General features: G+C 41.7%; 2 protein-coding genes across 7 annotated transcripts in view; both read right to left on the bottom strand.

Moving 5' to 3' along the window:
- The window catches only part of LOC111979509 (TGF-beta receptor type-1), a 113,583-nt gene extending 106,030 nt beyond the window's left edge, over window positions 1-7,553 (bottom strand). Inside the window, exon 1 of one of the 3 annotated variants that reach the window (XM_024010102.2) lies at window positions 7,367-7,553. In XM_024010102.2, the coding sequence (XP_023865870.1) occupies window positions 7,367-7,436 (70 nt within the window). In that variant the 5' untranslated portion in view covers window positions 7,437-7,553. The remainder of the gene's footprint in view (window positions 1-7,366) is intronic. The other 2 variants (XM_024010101.2, XM_070448863.1) reach the window with 2 other exon arrangements.
- Window positions 7,554-9,337: 1,784 nt separating this feature from the next.
- Window positions 9,338-23,053, bottom strand: part of LOC111979649 (collagen alpha-1(XV) chain) — a 60,405-nt gene continuing 46,689 nt past the window's right edge. For 3 of the 4 annotated variants that reach the window (XM_024010263.3, XM_024010260.2, XM_024010262.2), the window contains 25 exons: window positions 21,652-21,693; window positions 21,476-21,538; window positions 21,007-21,042; window positions 20,204-20,287; window positions 19,838-19,897; window positions 19,247-19,282; window positions 16,690-16,752; window positions 16,442-16,531; window positions 16,311-16,346; window positions 15,977-16,030; window positions 15,808-15,864; window positions 15,630-15,689; window positions 15,285-15,326; window positions 14,083-14,110; window positions 13,888-13,962; window positions 13,716-13,741; window positions 13,325-13,423; window positions 13,004-13,148; window positions 12,768-12,832; window positions 12,443-12,571; window positions 12,240-12,332; window positions 11,836-11,904; window positions 11,523-11,720; window positions 11,207-11,322; window positions 9,338-11,061 (listed from right to left, as the gene is read on the bottom strand). In XM_024010263.3, coding sequence (XP_023866031.1) covers window positions 10,845-11,061; window positions 11,207-11,322; window positions 11,523-11,720; window positions 11,836-11,904; window positions 12,240-12,332; window positions 12,443-12,571; window positions 12,768-12,832; window positions 13,004-13,148; window positions 13,325-13,423; window positions 13,716-13,741; window positions 13,888-13,962; window positions 14,083-14,110; window positions 15,285-15,326; window positions 15,630-15,689; window positions 15,808-15,864; window positions 15,977-16,030; window positions 16,311-16,346; window positions 16,442-16,531; window positions 16,690-16,752; window positions 19,247-19,282; window positions 19,838-19,897; window positions 20,204-20,287; window positions 21,007-21,042; window positions 21,476-21,538; window positions 21,652-21,693 — 1,983 coding nt within the window. In that variant the 3' untranslated portion in view covers window positions 9,338-10,844. The remainder of the gene's footprint in view (window positions 11,062-11,206; window positions 11,323-11,522; window positions 11,721-11,835; window positions 11,905-12,239; window positions 12,333-12,442; window positions 12,572-12,767; window positions 12,833-13,003; window positions 13,149-13,324; window positions 13,424-13,715; window positions 13,742-13,887; window positions 13,963-14,082; window positions 14,111-15,284; window positions 15,327-15,629; window positions 15,690-15,807; window positions 15,865-15,976; window positions 16,031-16,310; window positions 16,347-16,441; window positions 16,532-16,689; window positions 16,753-19,246; window positions 19,283-19,837; window positions 19,898-20,203; window positions 20,288-21,006; window positions 21,043-21,475; window positions 21,539-21,651; window positions 21,694-23,053) is intronic. The other variant, XM_024010261.2, reaches the window with a different exon arrangement.

The raw sequence follows: 23,053 nt of genomic DNA, 5'->3' as shown, positions 1-23,053 counted from the left end.
GGCTCGAACCAGGAACACATCGACAACAGCCACCCTCGAAGCATCGTTACCCATGCAGAGCAAGGGGAACAACTACTCCAAGTCTCAGAGCGAATGACGTTTGAAACGCTATAGCGCGCACCCCGCTAACCTAGACCATTTCACATCGGTTACACCAGCCTAATCTCGGGAGTTGATAGGCTTGAAGTCATAAACAGTGCAATGCTTGAAGCATTGCGATGAGCTGCTGGCAAAACGCACAAAAGTGCTGGTTGAATGAATGCTTACGAGCCTGCTGGTGCCTACCATCGCTCAGTCAGACTGCTCTATCAAATATCAAATCATAGACTTAATTATAACATAACACACAGAAATAGCAGTCATTAATATGGTCGAATCTGGAAACTATCATCACGAAAACAAAACATTTATTCTTTCAGTGAAATAACGGAACCGTTCCGTATTTTATCTAACGGGTGGCATCCATAAGTCTAAATATTCCTGTACATTGCACAACCTTCAATGTTATGTCATAATTACGTAAAATTCTGGCGAATTAGTTCGCAACGAGCCAGGCGGCCAAACTGTTGCATATACCCTGACTCTGCGTGCAATGAACGCAAGAGAAGTGACACAATTTCACCTGTTAATATTTACCTGCTAACCTGGATTTTTTAGCTAAATATGCAGGTTTAAAAATAATACTTCTGTGTATTGATTTTAAGAAAGGCATTAATGTTTATGGTTAGGTACACGTTAGAGCAACGACAGGCTTGTTTCGCGAAATGCGCACCGCACCGATTATATGCAACGCAGGACACGCTAGATAAACTACTCCTCAACCATGTATAGTTAACTAGTGATTATGATTGATTGATGATAAGATACGTTTAATGCTAGCTAGCAATATACCATGGCTTCTTACTGCATCCGCGTAACAGGCAGGCTCCTCGTGGAGTGCAATGTAAGGCAGTGGTTAGAGCGTTGGACAAGTTAACCGTAAGGTTGCAAGATTGAATCCCCGAGCTGACAAGAAGTAAAAATCTGTCGTTCTGCCCCTGAACAAGGTAGTTAACCCACCGTCCTAGGCCGTCATTGAAAATAAGAATGTGTTCTTAACTGACTTGCCTAGTTAAATAAAGGTGTAAAAAAAAAAAAAAAAAGAAGATTGTTATGGAAACTTGAAATCGGCCATTCCGATTAATCGATTGGACTGTGGAATTCAAAAATGTCAACAATAGATTATGTAGGCCTACACCATATTGTCAAGGAGGGGTAAGGTACTTGTACACTAGTTTGAACATGTAAAACTCGATAACATTTGTCAGTTTAACTTCTTATAGGCCTAACGTACGCTAACCCCATTCCGTACAAATGTGCGCAACCACGAGGCTGCAAAGAAAACTAATGGGACTGTAGCGACTGTGTTGACATCAAAATCTGGGGTGTGAACTACGTTTCTATTCAAGCGTTGATTGACATGGTAATGGCTCTATAGTATTGGAGAAAAGTTGAAAAAAAACATACCCCTCCGACGCTGTACGTTACATCGTGACGTGTCATGGCGTAACGTACAGCACGCATAAAGCAACTAATCCTGTCTTACAGCCTCTCTCCACCAGGTGTAGTACTTCTCTCACCGTTTAAAAACAAGAAAGGGACAGGGTAGGGGTGGATACCTAGTCATTTTTTGCTTCATCACTGCAAGCTATCATGACTCTCAAAAGCCGCTGTTTACTTCTGAAGATCAGGTTTAGGGCGGTGCAAAAGTGATTCAAATGCMACACAAACCTTAAAATAGGTATGTAATGACACATTATATAAATTAGGGAGCAGTGGAACTGGCTTCGAGGTCCAGATTMAAAATTGGAGGGCTATAGGGTATATGGTGTCATTTAGGAAGTACCAGTAAGTCTGCCTGCAAACTCAGGTCTTTGTAAATGATCAGCACCCAGGGAGCAGTTGTTGTTGGGGGTTAGCTGCCTTGCTCATGGGCAGAAAGGCACATTTTTCCACCTTGTCGGCTCAGAGTTGAACAAGCGACATTTTGGTTACTGGCCSAATGCTCTTAACCACTATACGACCTGCCGCYCTTATTACTATTAGCCTACCTAWTACCCTACTACTGTGCTCAAGGTARTTCTATATACAGAGAATAAAACCTGAATATGCAATACTATGACATGTTTTTTTCCTCAAGAGACCAAAGCCATTGAAYAGAGAGAAACTAGAGCACAGCGCCTGAAAAACAGTATCAGTGTCAAACTAACCTGTCCTTCACTCTTTTTGAATATTAGACAGTGAAAGTAAAAATATTTATTTATACAGTACCAGTCAAGTTGACACCTACTCATTCCAGGGTTTTCCTTTAWATKTTACTATTTTCTGCATTGTAGAATAATAGTGAAGACCTCAAAACTAGGAAATAACCCACATGGAATCATGTAGTAACCAAAAAAAGTGTTAAACAACATTTCAATTAACAGGTGTGCCTTGATAAAAGTAAAATGTGGAATTTCTTTCTTTCTGAATGCATTTGAGCCAATCCGTTGTGTTGTGACATGGTAGGGGTGGTATACAAAAGATAGCTCTATTTGATAAAAGACCAAGTCCATATTATTATATTACAAGAACAGCTCAAATAAGCCAAGAGAAATGACAGTCCGTTACTTTAAGACATGAAGGTCCGACAATACGGAAAATTCTGTCGCAAAAAACCATCAAGCGCTATGATGAAACTGGCTATCATAAGGACCACCACAGGAAAGGAAGACCCAGAGKTACCGCTGCTGCAGAGGATAAGTTCATTAGCGTTAACTGTACCTCAGATTGCAGCCCAAATAAATGCTTCAGAGTTCAAGTAAGACATCAACTGTTCAACTGTTCAGAGGAGACTGCGTGAATCAGGCCTTCATGGTCAAATTGCTGGAAAGAAACCACTACTAAAGGACACCAATACGAAGAACGTACTTGCTTAGACCAAGAAACACGAGCAATGGACATTARACCGGTGGAAGTGGTCTTACGACCAAATTTGATATTTTTGGTTCTAACCGCTGTGTCTTTGTGAGATGCAGAGTAGTTGAACGCATGATCTCCGCATGTGTGGTTCCCACCATGAAGAAGGAGGTGTGATGGTGTGGGGGTGCTTTGCTGGTGACACAGTCAGTGATTTATTTAGAATAAGGCACACTTAACCAGCATGGCTACCACAGTATTTTGCTGTGATACGCCATCCCATCTGGTTTGTGCTTAGTGGGACTATCATTTGTTTTTCAACAGAACAATGACCCAAAACACACCTTCAGGATGTGTAAGGGCTATTTGACCAGGAAGGTGAGTGATGAGTGCTGCATCAGATGACCAGGACACCACAGTTACCCGACCTCAACCAAATTGAGATGGTTTGGGATGAGTTGGACCGCAGAGTGAAGGAAAAGAAACCAACAAGTGCTCAGCATGTGGGAACTCCAAGACTGTTGGAAAAGCATGCTARGTGACTACCTCTTGAAGCTGGTTGAGAGAATGCAAAGAGTGTGCAAAGCTGTCAAAGGCAAAGGTTGGCAAATTTGAAGAATCTAAAATATAAACCATATTTTTTATTTGTTTAACACCTTTTGGTTACTACATGATTCCATGTGTTATTTCAAAGTTGTGATGTCTTCACTAAAAATAAAGAAAAACCTTGAATGAGTAGGTGTCCAAACTTTTGACAGYTACTATCTATATACACACTTATTTTACCAACTAAATTGACAGAACACATTTTCATYTACATGACGGTATGAGGGCCAGCTTGGGAATTCAGCCAGCACAACGAGGTTAACACCCCTACTCTTACGATAAGTGCCATGGGATCTTTATTAAGCACAGAATCAGGACACCCGTTTAACGTCCCATCCGAAAGACGGCACACTATACCAGGCAATGTCCCCAATCACTACTTTCAGACCAGAGGAAAGATTGCCTCCTACTGGCCCTTCAACACCACTTCCAGAAGTATCTGGTCACCCATCTAGGGACCAAGCAGGGCCAACCGTGCTCAGCTTCAGAGGCAAGCCAACAGTGGGATGCAGGGCGGTATGCTGCAGGGATAAAATGTTTTATCCAGTACAGTGACACATTTAATAATCTAATGTGGAAAGGGACACAGGGTTTCTTCTCAGCCTACCAGTGAAATGGGGGGGGGGGGGGGGGGGGGGGGGGTGCCATTGCTCTGCTAAAGAAGTGTCTGACCAGTGGGGACGGGGCACTGCTTTATGTCAGATAGTGGGATAGGCTTTTTATGTGGTCTGTATATGCCTAGTACCTGCATTGAATCAGAACGCTTCACCCACTCATATAGGAAATAGAATCTCCATCTAGCCTATGGATGGCCACTCCAATATCTTGACTTTGTTGTTCTTAAGCCATTTTCCACAACTATGGAAGTATGCTTAGGGTCATGGTCCATTTGGAAGACCCATTTGCGACCAAGCTTTAACTTCCTGACTGATGTCTTGAGATGTCGCTTCAATATATCCACATAATTTCCCTCCCCATGATGCCATCTATTTTGTGAAGTGCACCAGTCCCTCCTGCAGGAAAGCACCCCCACAACATTATGCTGCCACCCCCATGCTTCACGGTTGGGATGGTGTTCTTCAGCTTGCAAGCCTCCCCCTTTTTCCTCCAAACAAAATGATGGGCATTATGGCCAAACAGTTCTATTTTTGTTTCATCAGACCAGAGGACATTTCTCCAAAAAGTACAATCTTAGTCCCCATGTGCCGTTGCAAACCGCGGTCTGGCATTTTTATGTCGGTTTTGGAGCAGTGGCTTCTTCCTTGCTAAGCGGCCTTTCAGGCCCATGTCAAAATAGGACTCGATTTACTGTGGATATAGATACTTTTGTACCCGTTTCCTCCAGCACCTTCACAAGGTCCTTTGTTGTTTTTCTGGGATTGATTTGCACCAAAGTATGTTCATCTCTAGGAGACAGAACGGGTCTCCTTCCTAAGCGGAATGACAGCTGTGTGGCCCCATGGTGTTTATACATATGAACGTGGTACCTTCAGGTGTTTGGAAATTGCTCTSAAGGATGAACCAGATTTATAGATCTAAAAAAAAATCTGAAGTCTTGGTCAATTTCTTTTGATTTTCCCATGATGTCAAACAAAGAGGCACTGAGTTTGAAGGTAGGCCTTGAAATATATCCACAGGTACACCTCCAATTGACTCAAATTATGTCAATTAGCCTATCAGAAACTTCTAAAGCCATGACATCATTTTCTGGAATTTTCCAAGCTGTTATTAAAAGGCAGTCAACTTAGTGTATGTAAACTTCTGACCCACTGGAACTGTGATACAGTGAATTATAAACAATTCTGTAAACAATTGTTGGAAAACTGACTTGTGTCATGCACAAAGTAGATATCCTAAACGACTTGCCAAAACTATAGTTTGTTAACAAGAAATTTGTGGAGTGGTTGAAAAACTAGTTTTAATGACTCCAACCTAACTGTATGTAAACTTCCGACTTCAACTGTAGATATTCCATATAGAAATCAGCCGTTTCCAGCTACAATAGTCATTTACAACATTAACAAAGTCTACACTGTATTTCTGATGAATTTGATGTTATTTTAATGGACAAAAAAAACGCTTTTCTTTCAAAAACAAGGACATTTCTAAGTGACCCCAAACTTTTGAACGTATATGTATTTAAGCGCTGGCCGAGAGTTTTTATTCAATGTGTGGAGAAAAAGCATTCACTCAAAGACTTTGTTTATGTGAATTATTGGTTGACAAATTACCTAAACGTTGGCTGTATGAATTGATGTGACATTTCAATTGGTTCACAGAACCCCATCACTCTGAAGTGACAATGGTGTTTGTACACATTGTGGATTGKCTCTGAGGGTTTATTCCCCATGGTAGGCTATAGGTTTGTACGTGACATTATAGAAATGACATATAGCCTATATGTCATTTCCAAAATGGCACTCACAGACCTATCCACATCTCTGCACAGTACACTGATATACAGGGATGAAATGAGACCTAACCATATGACATTATAGCAGAAAACTAGAACATGTTTCTGATCATATCCCTGCTTTTCTCTCCTCTAGTCATCTATACCAAGAGATACTCCACAGGGATGCTAGTGCTGGAGAATAGGCTGTGCTCTGTACATTGAAGGTATGAGGGTGTGGATGAGCATCTTTCAGCTCTGCCTATCAGAGTGGACTCATGAAGCGCATCACCGTTCCCCGTACAGATGGGATGCTTTGTGTCAAGAAGCGTGCTCCCTGAATGGGATTTACCCTTTTATCTAAACTGCATCTCGAATTGGATTAAAAACGTTGTGGCTTCATTAACTATGACCTTGACTCATCTCTAGGCTACATCTATCCATCCTTTATAAACACAAAKCCGTCCCTGTACGTTTTTCAAATAAGACATGGCGATAATGATACTGTGTTACAATGTATTTTTGCTCTCAGAGCTTCAACAGAGAAGCTGCCAAAACTATGTTGCCTAGGACAACTCGCGGGTTAATGTCAACGTCGGCTGCATGAGACTCCAGCATTCACGGATACATTAGCACGCGCGTTGAATGTTTAGTAGCCTAATAATTCATTGTTATCAGTTATCAGCAACACATTGTTTTAATTGATAGCTAACTACGGCTCCCATTTTCTGTAGCAAACGGTCCATACGATGTTTATCTGGTAAACGTGTCGTTGGGTAGTCAGTAATTAACAATGTAACAGCGTATCTTCATTTACACTACACACGTGAGTACTAATCAATGCGCTTCAATCGGCAAATTAGCGACCTTTTAGATCATAATGTGGTCTTCGGACTAAGGTCTTCTACTTTGTTTATTCGACAATTGTAGTTATCGCTATTCCATAATTATCTAGCACTTGTATCACATTGTAGCAAATATAAAACTGCCACGTTTACAGCTTTGCTTGTCCCCCGACTCAAAACACAAGAAAGCCACGATAAACAATTATTCTGGACAAAATTAATTTGCCGTGGCAAAAATTGACAAAGTAGGCTACCGAAAGAAATCAATTGTCGAGTTTCTCTCTTTTGCTCGACAACATAGGCTATGAACCACTTCAACACAACGGGACATAAATGTCTGACCATGGCACCGCCTAAGTCCTAAACTACRGGCAACTGAGGCCATTTTCGTGTGACTTTTTATTCTCGCTCCCCCTCTCGTCTGGCCATACGCTTAACAATAAACATTCCTGACAGCTCGCATACCCCTGACCTGCGCCATCTTTGAAAACACTATTCTTGAAAACAAAAAACAAGTGTGAAAATGTAACTTGAGAATCACAATTCTGTATCTAAAGCCATATACGGCAGTCACCGAATCACTTACCGATGGATATCTGAATTCCCGCTCCAAGAAACAGGACCCAACATGTTAAATAAGAGCGCATTGTATCCATTGTCGCACGGAATTACTCTGGACTTGCTGTTGGTCAATCGGCAATTTCTCGCAATCAACTTCTGTAGTCTTTGCTTGGAGAATTTTTTTTTGTGTGATTGGCCAACAACGCGAAAATACCCCGCCCACATGGGACACCCCTAACCCCTCTCTCATTACCCACCCTGATTTGATTCCATTTTGTAGCCACGTACAACGCATGCCTATCCATCCACCGCTATTTACATGTCAGGCATAGATGCCCAACCCCATCATATCCATTAGTCTAAATAATTTCAATAATGAGTAGCCTATTCCTATAGAAAGAKTATGTATAATTATCCAGTCACATTGATGACATTAAAACCCTTAGCCCATTGGTAGGCTATTGATCAGATCAGCTTGAAAATGTATTATATAAATATATCTAAGCACGTAGCCTATGAATACGCAGCATACATTTCATTTATGTCAATTACTTCAAGACTTCGAAATTGTATTACTCCCATCCACTCCTACCACTGGTTGTAATGATCCACATTCTCTCTAGTATCTGGTCTATTTGCYAACAGGCCTTGTCCTGGCGGTCCAGCATACACTGGACGCAATGCACCAAATTGCCCCCAGGCCCTCCTGCCCCAAACACAGGGGGATCAACATGGAATGCTGCCCTTTTTAGTTGACCAACACAGTTCYCTGTTTGTTTGACTGCTGAGTAAACAGAGCCTTTAGCGTGACAGAAAAACAGACCTTGCTGGGGAGGTGCAAACAAACAGCACGTCACTATTTGGAGTCACTAGGCTTTCTAAGTTTAAACCCATTCACAGTCTTCCATTCATTCAAGATTTAAATTAGCACCACTTCATCAATAACACTGAATTTGAAAAATTCCGTGGCTTACTTTCATCCCACCAACAGAGTTACAGGATAAAAAGGTGAATGTTATGGTTAGGTGGGTGATATAATAACTAGAGTTTCTCTGTTATGCATTTATGTAGGAGACTGAGCTGTGTTGTGCTCTGCTTTGATAATGAGAAGACTGTGGTGGTATGGTAGATAGTGTACAGGGAGAGCACATTATCCCCTGTTTGTTGTAGTTTGTCAGTGCCTTGGACAGGTGTCTTGGGTGGCGGGGTGCAAAGTAACACAAGGGCAGGTGASAGGTGGGAGTATAAATTGTCTCCACACATACACACACAGGTTCTGTAATGACACAGAGCACAGTGAAGGCAGATGGTCATGAACACAGGACTCTGGATCTACCTGTAGGGACAAGACGTGAACATCCCATTAACAACCTGAGAGAGGCCTGTAATGATGGAGAAAACAAACACACTGCCGTGTTGCATGAAACTGGCCTCCTTTGTCACAGATGAAATAACATAAGCTCCCTCTATGACTACAAGCCAATGCACTTATTGAACCTGACATGATTACTATGGGAAAAATAGATATTATAAGGGATGAAAGATCCAACTTGAGGGGGATGTTACTAAGTTTTATATTGCCCTTCCCTCTTTCCGTATGAACAAAAACCTTTATTTTCATTTAATAGATTTTATTTTCAACTCAAAAGTGCATCCTGTCCTTCATAAAGGGTCTCACAGAACTGCTGCTTTGTCTGGAGGACAATGATGTATGTACAAAGCAGCACTGTGTACTGCAAACATCTTGGTTTTAGAATCAGGGAAACAATGAAACATTCAGAGAACCTTGTTTACAAAAGATCATTAAAATCAATATGATTAAAATGACTTTGGTCGATTAATAATTTCAAGGAGAAACACGGAAGAGTTGTATCATTGCACATACACTGTAAGAAACACCTAGTCAGAGTAATCCAGCGAGACAGATTTGATAACAAACCAGAAATATTTCTTAAATGTCCCCAACCATAATTAAGAAGCTGTATGAACGCTAATATCAAATTATGCTGAGGTTTTTTATTCTTAATGATGTTCACGTCCTAGGCCCACTTTCAACAGAACAATCGGTAGTGACATGGTTTGCTACCACCTAGTGCCCATTTGGTTTAACTGCGTTTATTTACCTACAAGATAAAATGTAATTGATTTTGTGTTGCAGAACTACACATAACAGTAATAACAGTCTTAAAAAAATAAAAATAAAATATTCACTGAGCACCAGTCAATGAGTACAAACATCTCTGAATGACAGTCAAACTTTTTCTTTCCAATTTAAAAAAGACAATCTTCCTGACTAAAAAAATAACCTATCRCATCTGTGAAATTAATCAACATATAAAAATACTTTGAGCTACAAGAGTTGTTACCGTTCCTATCATTTCCCCAGCCATTAAAATATCTAGCTCTTGATTATATATTTGTTGAAAGTACATCTACAGTTAGTCAAWTAGTAGAATACCGTACAAAAATAACTTTCAGGTTAGATAGCACGTGCAGTGTTTCAATTTCATTTCATTTGAAAGTGAACCTATGTTTTGCTAGATTTAAGATGATGTGCTGTTACAGTATAAATAAAATAGAATTAAACTTAAATATTAAGAAAAAGTTATCACTCRCAACAGAAAAACCCTTAACATTTTTCACAGACAAAAAGCCTTCATGGCTATGGAAACATCCCAAACTATTCAAATCAACTCACAGTGCATCGAAATGACTTCAAGGCCTAAAGAGGAAAAAAAGGTTCCCTTGTCTGAAAACAAAAATGTATAATAAAATACTTGGATATCACAGAAAAACAGAAAAGACCAGTCGTCCTAATTTCATCATATCATATTGTTTTGGGGACTGATACAGTAATCCACAAAAGGTTAGAACTGTTGTTGTCTCTATGCAAACTACTCTACTGGGCACTTAAGAATAAGACTAAATTGAGTAAACCAACAACAAAAAAATGTGTTAATGACTACTTCAGCAGAAACCGTGTGTTAGTCGGTTGCTTGCTGATTACCAGTTCTTTGGCATTCCTTCTTCAGTCAATTTAAACACAGAGTGAATTGGAGTTATGCAGTACTTTTGACAGGAAGCAATTTACAATATATTTACACTTTTCTTAAAGGGACAGGAAAACGTACATTAGGGTGCAAAGCGGTGATGCTGTGTTGATGGGAGGTTAATAATGAGAGGTGAATGAAGTGGGGGGAGTTTCATCTGTGGTCAGTATGAAATAGTGTAAAAGTGCCTCTTGTGGTCCAGCACATAGCTGCTCTTTGTTAATAGGAGACGTGTGTGTGTGTGTGTGTATGTGTGTGGGGAGTTAGTTAGTTTATTGTGTGGTCCACTTTGCTGTCAATGAGAGATGTGTGTGTGTGTTTGCTTGTGTGTACTAGATTTGCTTGAACATGCGGCAATAGCTTAGTTTTACATGCTCTTCATGAAAACATGAATGAGATCTAGTTTTGTGTGTGTGTATGAGAGAGTGTGTATACTAGATGTGTGTGTTGAGGTTAATTAGACCTTCTGTGGTCAATGTAGCTGTTCTCGATACACAGCACTACGAAGCGGTTAGAGCAGCTGCGGGTGTGTTGGCCCAGCAGTCTGCCCGTTTGGAGGAGAGAGGCCTGGCCCGTCACTGCCATGTCACCCGCGCGCCACGCCTCGCAGTAGTTAGTGGTCATACGGATGCCCACCGTGCTGGAGCCATGCCACACCAGCTTCTGAGGCCTGCGTTCACAGACAACGCACACAAAGAGTTAAACACAGACCTATGACATTTTACATTTAGAGACACTCGTTTCCAGAGTGACTTAAACCAGGGTTCAACTATGTTGTATGTCTTTTAAGGGGTCAGCCAAAGCTGGTCACTAACCAAGCGGGGTCCGTCATGACGTTCCGTCCGTCAAAGGAGTAGATGGGGATTGATGGGTCCAACACACCTCCATTCCCAGAGAAGATGTTCATCCAGCTGCCATAGAGCACCTCTCCCTGTGGAAAAGATACGATTAAAGGCACATTTACAGTCACACACTTCCTGTAGTTTCACTGAAGGAAATATTTCATTTAGAAAAATATGACTATACCTTAATGAGATTAGTACAACTGTCTTACCACATCATAACCAAAAAACGAAGGACCTATCAGTCCATTGTTTGTGTTTTAGTTGTCATAAGAGAGAACAACTGTACCTTGAGGTTGATGACGGGCATGCTGTAGCGATCTCCCTTCTTGACGATGGTTGCCAGGTCCTGGAGGTGTGAGGACATGAAGGCTCTGTAGGTAGCGGTGAGGCCAATGGCGCGGGCCTGCTGGTAGCACTGGAAATCTGCCCCCCGGATGCCACGCATGTCCCCAGAGAACGGAGCGTTTAGGGCCACCAGGTGCAGCTGAGAAAGAAAAAAGTCAATAGACTTAGACAACACAGCTCAAGCAAGTCCATGGTGACAATGTGCAACAGAGGTATAAACCCATAGCATATTGATTATGAAAATGAAGTCTTACCCCCGGTACCGAGTGTACTATATGAGGTAGGACATTATAGTTGGGCATGTAGCTAGTTCCAACTAGTTCCTAAAAAAACAGAGACACAAGCAAAGATTGACACGCCATGAGTAAAGAAATCCTAAATAAAACATTGATAATAGACTGAAGCGTGGCAGGTAGCACCTAGGTTAGAGCGCTGRGCCAGTAACCGAAAGGTTATCAGAGCCGACAAGGTGACACATCTGTTGCTGTGCCCTTGAGCAAGGCACTTAACCCTAATTGCTCCAGGGACGCTGTTTGGATATGCAAAAAAACTAACATTTCCATTACGCACTTGCGTGTAGCAGGACAAATATAAGCACGCCCCAGATGTAGTGTGCAGTGTAACAACAGTGGGTGCTGTGTTACTGTAGCCACAGTACCTGCCTGTGTGGTCTGCTGCGATCTGGTCTGCTCAGGGCCTGGGACAATGCGGAGGATGGGGTCCCTGCTGGGACAGGGATCAGCTCACCAAGCTGGAGAGACAGGACACTCATCACTGAATAAGCACAGGCAACATCTCATTTTCTATGCCAAAGGCTTTTAAGTAACTGTGGGATTGTGGGACTGTAACGGCATACAGTACCTGAACCTTGCGCCAGCCATCTCTGGCTCTAACGTAGAGTTCTCCCTTGTCTGAGGCGTATGCCATGGATCCCTCTGCAGCATGGTGGCTCTCCCTCATCAGAGTGATGGTGTTCCTGTATGTGGTCACCTGGGGTGAGAAGAGAGGAAGTTCACACTGAATCATAGACAACAGACAAATCCATGGTGGCAATGTGAGAACTGTATAGTGCACACGCAAACTCACACACAAGTCAGTACACAAAAACACATACACACATTTCCCTGTGTGTTTACCTATGTTGACTTGGTGAGTATATAAGGAAGTACCCTACTGGTTGTCTTACCAGATTTTCATAGCCAGTAATCCCAGGAGGACCAGGAGGCCCAGGTGGGCCAGGAATACTCACAGCTGAAAAATAGAACAGTCATACAAAAGTATAGCAGTGTATTGTAGGTCTACTAAACATACATTTGTGTATTTTATTAAATACATGAACTTGGAACTCACCCTAAACTAAAGCATGACAGCAAGGCTTAGTTTAAGATGTTGTATTTTAGCGAGCACACAGTGCACAGCTACCTGAGGCGTAGACCGGGGGTGGTCCAGGGGGTCCAGCAGGGCCAGGGGGCCCCCGAGTGCCTGGTCGTCCAATGCCAGGAACCCCTGGTTCACCAGGAGCTCCAGGATGACCAGGGGCGCCAACAATGGACTCACCTTTTGGCCCCTACGTATAAAGCGTATACAAAATGGCCAGAGACACATATTTACATCCAAATGTAACATACAAAAGTAAAAGCTTTATCATGTATGGAAATTAGTGTCTTTTCTATTTAGCTCGACTACAATTTGTAGTCAAGGTAAATGTATACAAGGTAAAAAAAAAAGCCTGGAATTACTCACCACAAGGCCTGATCTCCCAGGAAGACCTGGTGGGCCAGGCAACCCAGCGTCACCCTTCTCTCCTTTCATTCCTTCATAGCCCACGTCCCCTTTTTCTCCCTGAGGAACACACAGTTTGGCTGAATCAGACTATTACATTTACATTTTAGTCATTATCCACAGCGACTTGCAGAAGCAATCAAGGGAACATCGACAGAGTTCTTGACCTAGTTGGCTCGGGGATTTGCACTAGCAACCTTTCGGTTACTGTCCAACGTTCTTAACCATTAGCCTACCTGCCGCCCTATGACATGCATAAGAGTTTTACATAACATACATTTCCACTACTTATACAGTATTTGAGAGTTGAACCGGTAWATGTTCCTTAGAGAACTTAAGGGAAAAGACTCACCACAAAGCCTTCTGGAAGAACATCATCTAAGGAGGGAGAAGACATCTTAGTTAATTGTCGTCTGTTGCAAACATATGTCTGAAGACACTCATGCATACAGTTTMTGTTATAATTAAGTGCAACAAACAAGTTAAATGGAGGAGAAACTGCACCCGTGGCTGCACATACATACCTGGTTCTCCAGGTGTTCCAGGCAGTCCAACCTCTCCCTTTTCTCCTTTAGCACCTCTGTTTCCTCTCCTACTACCTTTACAGAAACACAGTACAGGTGTATGAGACAACTGAGGTCATCTATAAAAATGTAAACCCTGCTCCATAGGCTGGATAGGTGATCCGATATTGTCAGTGTGATTCATTGATGACTTACCTTGTGATGATCCCCTGCTGCCATTCACCTATAACACAATATTGTATGCTTATTGTACTGTTATTGTGGATCAAACTTGTTGTGGAAAGATGTCACAAACAATATGGTTAATATAAAATTACACCCAAAACCAGTTCCACATAATTCCCCCAAAATAATCACCAACAAAACAGCTTTACATCCTATACAGACAACAAGTAAAGTTGTTTCTGTTCAGTCAAAAACGTTGGGAAATTAAAATGGAGACATGAAGATTCATTTAGGTGTTAAAACATCCCTGCCAGCCTTGCACACACCAGTTAAACATAGAATGAGGACAAGGAGGGCGAGAGGTAGTAAGGAACTCAGTTGAATGTTCTTATTTTGGTTGGTCACCTTGAACTGCAGAGAAGTTAGAAGACGGAGAGCACGCATTACACTGGTTTTAAGGTCTCTGCACTTAACTACCCCAAAGCCTAGAACCAAGAGGCATGGAGAGGCAGCATTTTGTTATTATGTCCCCAGCCTGGAATAGCCTGCCAGAGAATCTGAGGGGGGACGAAACTGTGGACAAATGTAAAAAACGATCTTAAACACATCTTTTTAGCTTTGCTTTTCCTTAGGGTGCTTTTTAGTGGTTCAGTTTGTGTCATTCTTTAGTTTTTTATCTTATGTTTGTTGTTTTTGTCCTGTAAGGCATATTGTGTTGCATGAAATGTGCTRTATAAACAAAGCTTGATTTGATGAATAACCTCTTAGCGCTCTAAAGCTGAAAAGCCAACAGATAAAAACACATGCAACAGCAACATGCCCAGGGTTAAAGGAACCGGATCACTCGAGGGAAAAAAAGCTCTTTAKATTTCTACTGGATTTTTACACTGTCAGCATAAAGCAGGCTGAACATTCAAAAGAGTTTGAATTCATCAATTCAGAAATGTATGTATTGAAGTCAATGTGACTATTCAGTGTGGTTGAGATGTTCCAGTCACATATAATGGGACTGTATGATGTCACATATGACCTTACGACCTGCGGAAGAGCAGGAGCCAGCTTTATGCTGTTGTGAGGACCACCACAAACCCAGGAAACGTGGAGGGAGACACAGCACAGCAGCAGACAGGAGGAGAGGAGATGSAGGGACTGCCTGTTAGAGGTAAGAGCCCACGGACTTACATGCGCCGCCCCACCCAAAGGGCCTTAAAGGTGYTCAAACACAAACTTACTGGTGTTTTGCAGAACGGACGGGGACGGACCGGAAAAACTGTCTTTAAGATTCAGAGGGAAATTATGACATCAGACTAGTATTGATGGCGACATAATTGACAGCATCTGGATATCCAATGAAAGCGAGTACTTCATGTGTTGACATTACACCATCACTGGAGACAAATGACATTTGYTGTTCTGTTTTGTTTGTCTCCAGTGGGTCTCGTTGCTACTGTATAACATTGCTACTAAAATCAAATGTCCATTCCCCCATCCACAGTGCATTCTAATAATAGTAGAGAAACAGCAATGACATCAGCACATCAATTCTTACTTACAGTATACAGGCATACTGTACTTACTCCATTGAGTCCTATTACTGGTCCTGGGGGACCGGGGGGGCCAGGAGGACCAGGAAGTCCCTAAACACAATTACATCGATCAATCACAGTCAATGACACCYCACTTTTCTATTAGTTAGTTAGTTAGTTGATTGTACTGTAATCCCATAAAATCACGTTTCAAGATGGCGATTCTTACTGGTYGACCAATGGCATCACCCTTGTCTCCCTTCTTCCCTGCCATTCCAGGTCGTCCCTACAGAAGAAAAAGGTAAACACTTACACAGGGCAGATTACAGTGACGGATCAAACTATCATATAATAACCAAACAAATTAAAACAGTAGACGGTTGACTAAAAACACTAACCGGTCGACCAGGGAACCCGTATTCTCCTTTTTGTCCGGTTGGTCCGATTGGTCCCTTAAAAAGAAAACATGGTATTTTTTCATAACATTTWCACTCAGTAGACAGTAGGGACCAGTTTCCCAGACACAATTAAGCCTATTCCTGGACTAAAAAGCATGCTCAATGGAAATTCTCCATCAAAAGTACTTTTTAGTCCAGGACTAGGCTTAATTGGACTAGTCCAGGACTAATCTCTGTCCGGGAAGCCGGCCTTATATGTTTACAGTTGTTTCAAACGTCTATAGCTAAGACCAATGTAACAGAGCATTGATTTAACAAGTCTTCATTCACTCACCATGATACCAGCAACTCCAGGGAACCCACGCTCACCCTGTAAACAGCACCCATACAAGGTCAGAATGCTTATCATCAGACAACMACTACCAGACAATGTCCTTTGACCCTAGAGGTAGAAAGAGACGTCACCTTGATTCCTTTTGGTCCCTGAGGGCCCCTGACACCTGTCAATACAGTGCCGTCGGCAGCGATCGTGACACCAGAATCCCCCTTCGCACCCTATGATGAGGAAAGACATAGAAGACACAAAGACGTTATCACCAGGTCTTGGTTAGGTTATAAAAATCCTACCTATCTGATATAAGGTCCAGAGAATATAAATGCCCTAGCATGCAAGGGCAGTTAACACTAAAGACAAGAGCTTCCTCTGAGCTTACCTTCATTCCTGGTGGACCGTGAAGACCAGGAAGCCCAATGTCACCCTTTGGTCCTCTTGGGCCCTGGGCCAAGATCACAAGAATAATTATGGACAGAAAAGATAAGCGTATTAGAGCATAATGTACTTACAGTATAGTAGCTGAGTCAAGATATGTTTTATTCATAACTACAGACTCTTCTCATTATGATAAGGAACCTACAAGTTTGTAGTGATTCCTATGTTGTTGATGTAAAGAATATTTGTTGGTACGTAATTTCAGAAGCAACCAGACGCCAAACTTRACACATTTATGAAATTGCTTATCCCAGTTAAGGAAATGACTGTATCGATTGATGAGGAGTTGAAAAATTGTATGGTTGAGAGGGACGAGGCAAAAGAAATGGCAAACAAGTCTGGCTGCACAACCGATTGGCAAATTAATAAATCATGTGACTAAACTGAATAAAAAGAAGAAGAAACTACACTATGAAACAAAATAGAATGACATAAAGAATGATAGTAAAAAGCTTTGGAGCACCTTATGAAATTTTGGTCAAAAAGGCATACTCCGCTCCATCATTCATTGATTCAGATGACTCATTCATCATAAAACCCACTGATATTGCCAACTACTTTAATGAYTTTTTATTGGCAAGATTAGCCATGACATGTCAGCAACAAACGCTCACCCCACACATGCAAGTATATCTGACCAAATATGAAGGACAAGCTTTGTAATTTTGAATTCCATAAATTCCGTGAGTGAGGAAGAGGTGAAAAAATTATTGTTGTCTATCAACAATGACAAGCCACTGAGGTCTGACAACTTGGATAAAAAATTACTGAGGATAATAGCGGACGATATTGCCACTTCTATTTGCCATATCTTCAATTTAAGCCTACTAGAAAGTGTGCACCCTCAGGCCTGGAGGGAAGCAAAAGTCATTCTGCTACCTAAGAATAGTAAAGCACGATTTACTGGCTCAAATAGCCGACCAATCAGCCTGTTACCAACCCTTAGTAAACTTTTGGAAAAAATTGTGTTTGACCAAATACAATACTATTTTACAGTAAAGAAATTGACAACATATTTTTAGCATGCTTATAGGGAAGAACATTCAACAAGCACTTACACAAATTACTGATGATGATAAAAAAGATTGTGGGGACTGTTTTGTTAGATTTCAGTGTGGCTTTTGACATTATCGATAATAGTCTGCTGCTGCAAAAACGTATGGTGTTATGGCTTTACACCCCCTGCAATATTGTGGATAAAGAGTTACCTGTCTAACAAAATACAAAGGGTGTTCTTTAATGGAAGCCTATCCAACATAATCCAGGTAGAAATAGGAAGTCCCCAGGGTAGCTGTCTAGGCCTCTTACTTTTTTCAATCTTTACTAACGACATTCCACTGGCTTTGACTAAAGCCAAGGAATAAGTTAGTCCTAAATATTTCAAAACTAAAAGCATTGTATTTGACACAAATCATTCACTAAACCCTAAACAAATGTTTAGTTTTAACATTTAAACAAAATGTTGTGATGAATAAGGTGGATATTGAGCAAGTTAAGGTGACTAAACTGCTTGGAGTAACCCTGGATTGTAAACTGTCATGGTCAAAACATATTGATACAACAGTAGCTAAGATGGGGAGAAGTCTGTACATAATAAAGCACTGCTCTGCCTTCTTAACAACACTATCAACAAGGCAGGTCCTACAGGCCCTAGTTTTGTCACATCTGGACTACTGTTCAGTTGTGGTCAAGTGCCACAAAGAGGGACTTAGGAAAATGGCAATTGCCTCAGAACAGGGCAGCACGGCTGGCCCTTAGATGTACACAGAGAGCTAACATTAACATGTCAATCTCTCCTGGCTGAAAGTGGAGGAGAGATTGATTTCATCACTACTTGTAATTGTGAGAGAAATTGACATGTTGAATGCACCGAGCTGTCTGTTTGAACTACTGTCACACAGCTCAGACACCCATGCATAACACACAAGACATGCCACCAGAGGTCTCTTCACAGTCCTCTAGTCCAGAACAGACTATGGGAGGCGCACAGTACTACATAGAGGCATGACTACATGGAACTCTATTCCACATCAAGTAACTCATGCAGGTAGTAAAATTAGATTTAAAAAAACTTYCCCCCTTATGGAACAACGGGGACTGTGAAGCAACACAAACATAGGCACAGACAATTGCATGCAAACACACGATAACATACGCACAATACACACACGTACCATGGCTTTTTTGCTGTAGATACAGTATGTGGTAGTAGAGTAGTGGCCTGAGGGCAYACACTTAATGTGTTGTGAAATCTGTTGTGAATGTATTGTAATGTTTTTTAAATTGTATAACTGACTTAATTTTGMTGCACCCCAGAAAGAGTAGCTGCTGCCTTGGCAGAAACTAATGGGGATCCTTAATACATACAAATACCCAATTCCTTCCTATGGCAGCAAAGACCATATTAAATYTGTAATACAGTTATTCATAAATGTACAATGGATCCTGCATGCTATATATGGGGTTATCACATTAAGAATTAAGAATGGAATTGTTCTTACAGGGAATCCTGCTCTGCCAGGCTCTCCTTCAGGGCCCTGTGACATGCAACAAAACACACATATTATTAACGCATGGAATAATACAGTAACATGAAGTGTCTATGCAGCATATATTAGCAACCATCTCACAGAATACACACATTTCAAGGCTGTAATGTATCAACAATCTTTAGACCTGATATAATCCTGATTGAGTGTAAGTGTATACATACATTATGTAAGTAAGCTAAGCATATGCATTGTATAACCTAACTATATGTATTCTGGATCAACTATGCATTATGGTTGTATTAATGGTTGATTGGATGGTTAGGCTGAAACTTAGCTGAACCTACCTCTAGTAAATAGGCATTGAGGAATTGAAAACAGGCCATTCTGACTTCACAAATGACAGATGGGACCAGAATGAATGAATCATTATGTCATTGCTCATGCATGACAAAACAATAAATGCAAACTGCCCTGATGCATATTGATATGTGCCATGCTTCAGCATCCAGCCCATTTAATGTAGAGCAGAATGGTCATTTCCATTCAAATATAATCGACTAGTTTCAGAAATACATATCAACTGAAAATTGTGCTTCTCACCATCGGGCCAGGGGGCCCACGGATCTGATTAAACATGCCCTCTGTGTCGTTCAGGAGGAGCTGAGGATAAATATATGACCCACTGATTACAATAGTAAATATGCTGTATCTATACAAGCTATACACTTTACATACTGTACAAACGATGAATATTTGAAAACCAAGTGGATGGCGATGAATACAATTGCAACATACATCTCAAGTTACTTCATGTAATATACGTGTGCACACCCATTTGGTTATGAATACTCATGAATGTAATAACCCCTTAATAAACCACAACAGCTCTATTCCTGGTCAATGTGTGTGTTTTATTTKCGAAACAGCACCCAGACAGAGGATGGGAGTTGTGAGGGGTGAACGTACATCCTGCAGATTGATGATGGGACCTGGAGAGCCGGGAGGACCAGGAGAACCAGGTACACTGTGTCCATCAGGACCACACTCTCCCTGGAAGACACAGCACACAGGACAGTTAGTATACTGTCCCCCCCCCATGAACGTAACATGACATGAAGGAGCAGAGAGCTAATATTAATAATATGCATCTCAATCTCTCCTGGCTGAAAGTGGAGGAGAGATTGACTTCATCACTACTTTTATTTATGAGAGGTATTGACATGTTGAATGCACCGAGCTGTCTGTCTAAACTACTGGCACACAGCTCGGACACCAATGCATACCCTACGAGACATGTCACAAGAGGTCTCTTCACAGTCCCCAAGTCGAGAACAGACTATGGGAGGCACACAGTACTACATAGAACCATGACTACATGGAACTCTATTCCACATCAAGTAACTGACGCAAGCAGTAAAATTAGATTTWAAAAAACACCTTATGGAAGAGCGGGGACTGGCACAGACACATGCATACACACACGATAACATAAACACTATACACACACATGGATTTAGTACTGTAGATATGTGGTAGTGGTGGAGTAGGGGCCTGTTGTGAAATCTGTGAATGTATTGTAATGTTTTTAAAATAGTATAAACTGCCTTAATTTTGCTGGACCACAGGAAGAGTAGCTGCTGCTTTGGCAGCAACCACACGTAATATATGATGCAACCACACGTAATATATGATGAACAGTAGATGAGGGTAGAAGAACAGCCCACATTAGGGTTAGTTTGGAGTCGTTCTGCTGTCTAACACTAACATACCTTTGGTCCTGGATCGCCTTTGTCTCCTTTCAATCCCTGGGGAGAGATAAGTACAGAAACCTTAGCGTATCAAACACCTTTATAGTAGACAGTAAGTAGATGAAAGTAAGCCGGTACGGAAATAGTGGGGGTGCACTGTACTGGTAAAACATGAGACTTCAACAATTATAAAACAACTATGGCAAGAAAACTGTAGGCTATTAAACCAAAATATATCATAACTGCCTGTCAGCCACATGAAAAATGTGCGAATGGACTTGAAAACGGGTRGTATATGCTACAGAATGCAGTGTTGTTCGACGTGAACACAAACATTTTGGCTARGCAGAGATGACTGGCCGTGACCGACACATGCGCGGACAGCAGTGGACACATCAATTAAATCTACTTTAATCCCTGGGTTTAGCTAAGACTTAAGTTCATGGTTACTGCACGTGAGGCATGGTGTACTTTCTGGTTCAATACTGACCCTGGCGCCAGGAAGTCCAGCTAGCCCTTGGAGTCCATCAGGGCCAGGAGCACCAGGCTCACCCTGAGAAGGGACAGAATAAAGCTGAAGACAGGATAAATTACACCGTATATGGAGACACAACCAATAATGTCCATCATTATTGTAGAAGGTGGTGTAAAATAGATGCAACCAACCTTCACTGACAACCCAGGAGCCCCATCCTTCCCATCTTCACCCTGTAGAAAACAAACAGGATATACAATTTATCGGATTTCCATATGAACCAACACTGAACAAAAATATAAACGCAACATGTAAAGTGTTGATCCCATGTTTCATGAGCTGAAATAAAAAATCGTAGAAATTGTTCATGTGCACAAAAAGCTTATTTCTCTCAAATGTTTTTCACAAATCTGTTTACATCCCTGAGTGAGCATTTCTCCTTTGTCAAGATAATCTATCCACCTGACAAGTGTGGCATATCAAGAAAGTTGATTAAACAGCATGATCGTTACACAGGTGCACCTTGTGTTGGGACAATAAAAGGCACTCTAAAATGTGCAGTTTTGTCACGTAACACAATGCCAAAGATGTCTCAAGTTTTGAGGGAGCATGCAATTGGCATAATGACTGCAGGAATGTACACCAGAGCTGTTGCCAGAAAATGTAATGTTAATTTCTCTACAATAAGCCGCCTCTAAYGTACTTTTAGAGAATTTGGCCTCACAACCGCAGACCACATGTAACCACTTTAGCCCAGGACCTCCACATCCGGCTTCTTCACCTGCGGRTTGTCTGAGACCAGCCATCCGGAAGGCTGATGAAACTGTGGGTTTGCACAACCGAAGAATTTCTGCACAAACATTCAGAAACCATCTCAGGGAAGCTCATCTGCATGCWCGTYGTCCTCACCAGGGTCTTGACCAGTTCTGTGTCGTAACCAACTTCAGTGGGCAAATGCTCCCCTTCAATAGCCACTGGCACATTGGAGAAGTGTGCTCTTCACAGATGAATCCCAGTTTCAACTGTACCGGGCAGATGTCAGATGGCGTGTTTTGCGTCGTGTTGRCGAGCGGTTTGCTGATGTCAAGGTTGTGAACTACTATCAAAGTTGTAGACTACTTCCGGCGCCGACAGAGATGGCCGCCTCGCTTCGCGTTCCTAGGAAACTATGCAGTATTTWATTTTTTTATGTGTTATTTTTTACATTGGTACCCCAGGTAATCTTAGGTTTCATTACATACAGTCGGGAGGAACTACTGAATATAAGAGCAACGTCAACTCACCATCATTACAACCAGGAATATGACTCTCCCGAAGCGGATCCTGTGTTTTGCCTTCCACCCAGTACAATGGATCTGATCCCAGCCGGCGACCCTAAACAACGACGCCGTAAAAGGTGCAAACGAAGCGTTCTTCTGGTCAGGCTTCGGAGACGGGCACATCGCGCTCCACTCCCTAGCATACTACTCGCCAATGTCCAGTCTCTTGACAACAAGGTTGATGAAATCCGAGCAAGGGTAACATTCCAGAAAGACATCAGAGACTGTAACGTTCTTTGCTTCACGGAAACATGGCTCACTCGAGAGACGCTAA

Source organism: Salvelinus sp. IW2-2015, linkage group LG19, assembly GCF_002910315.2.
Source record: "Salvelinus sp. IW2-2015 linkage group LG19, ASM291031v2, whole genome shotgun sequence".
NCBI classification, from domain to species: domain Eukaryota; kingdom Metazoa; phylum Chordata; class Actinopteri; order Salmoniformes; family Salmonidae; genus Salvelinus; species Salvelinus sp. IW2-2015.
This window is presented reverse-complemented; position numbering and strand designations above follow the sequence as displayed.